The sequence below is a fragment of the Penaeus monodon genome, chromosome 22 (assembly GCF_015228065.2).
Source record: "Penaeus monodon isolate SGIC_2016 chromosome 22, NSTDA_Pmon_1, whole genome shotgun sequence".
NCBI classification, from domain to species: Eukaryota; Metazoa; Arthropoda; class Malacostraca; order Decapoda; family Penaeidae; genus Penaeus; species Penaeus monodon.
The window spans coordinates 1,544,215-1,544,635 of NC_051407.1; the positions used below are offsets into that span (position 1 = coordinate 1,544,215).

General features: G+C 44.2%; 1 protein-coding gene across 1 annotated transcript in view; it reads right to left on the bottom strand.

Annotated features, from left to right (window-relative positions):
* LOC119587633 overlaps positions 1-421 on the bottom strand; it is a 25,021-nt gene that overhangs the window by 20,612 nt on the left and 3,988 nt on the right. The window contains exon 2 of the mRNA XM_037936337.1: positions 91-291. Within this exon, the coding sequence (XP_037792265.1) occupies positions 91-291 (201 nt within the window). The remainder of the gene's footprint in view (positions 1-90; positions 292-421) is intronic.

Here is a 421-nt window from a genome sequence, read left to right on the forward strand (position 1 = left end):
AAATTTTTAAAAAAAAATTTTTTAACCCATTTATTTTTAAAACCAAAAAAAAGGATGCAAAACGCTTTTCTCCCCCACCCTGCCCCTCACCTTATTATTCTCTATCCTGTAGGAGGCCGCGGAGGAACGGCGTCTCTTCTCGATCCCTATTCCTCCTGCAGCGAGCCAGTCCTTCTTGGATCCTCCTCTCTCCTTCTTCCTCTCCCCGTTCTCTTGCTCCTCGTTCCGACTCCCGGGGGGGGAAAAAAGAATGAAAGGCTTCTCCCGGGGGCTCGCGTCTTTCCCCCCTCGCTGGGGGAATTCCTCCGAGCTTTTTCCTCAACAAACAAACTCCTCCGAAAATATATATCTTTATTCGAACATATATTCTCTTTTTTTATATAAATTCCAAGAATGAAAAAAGAAGTTCCAGTGTTTTTGA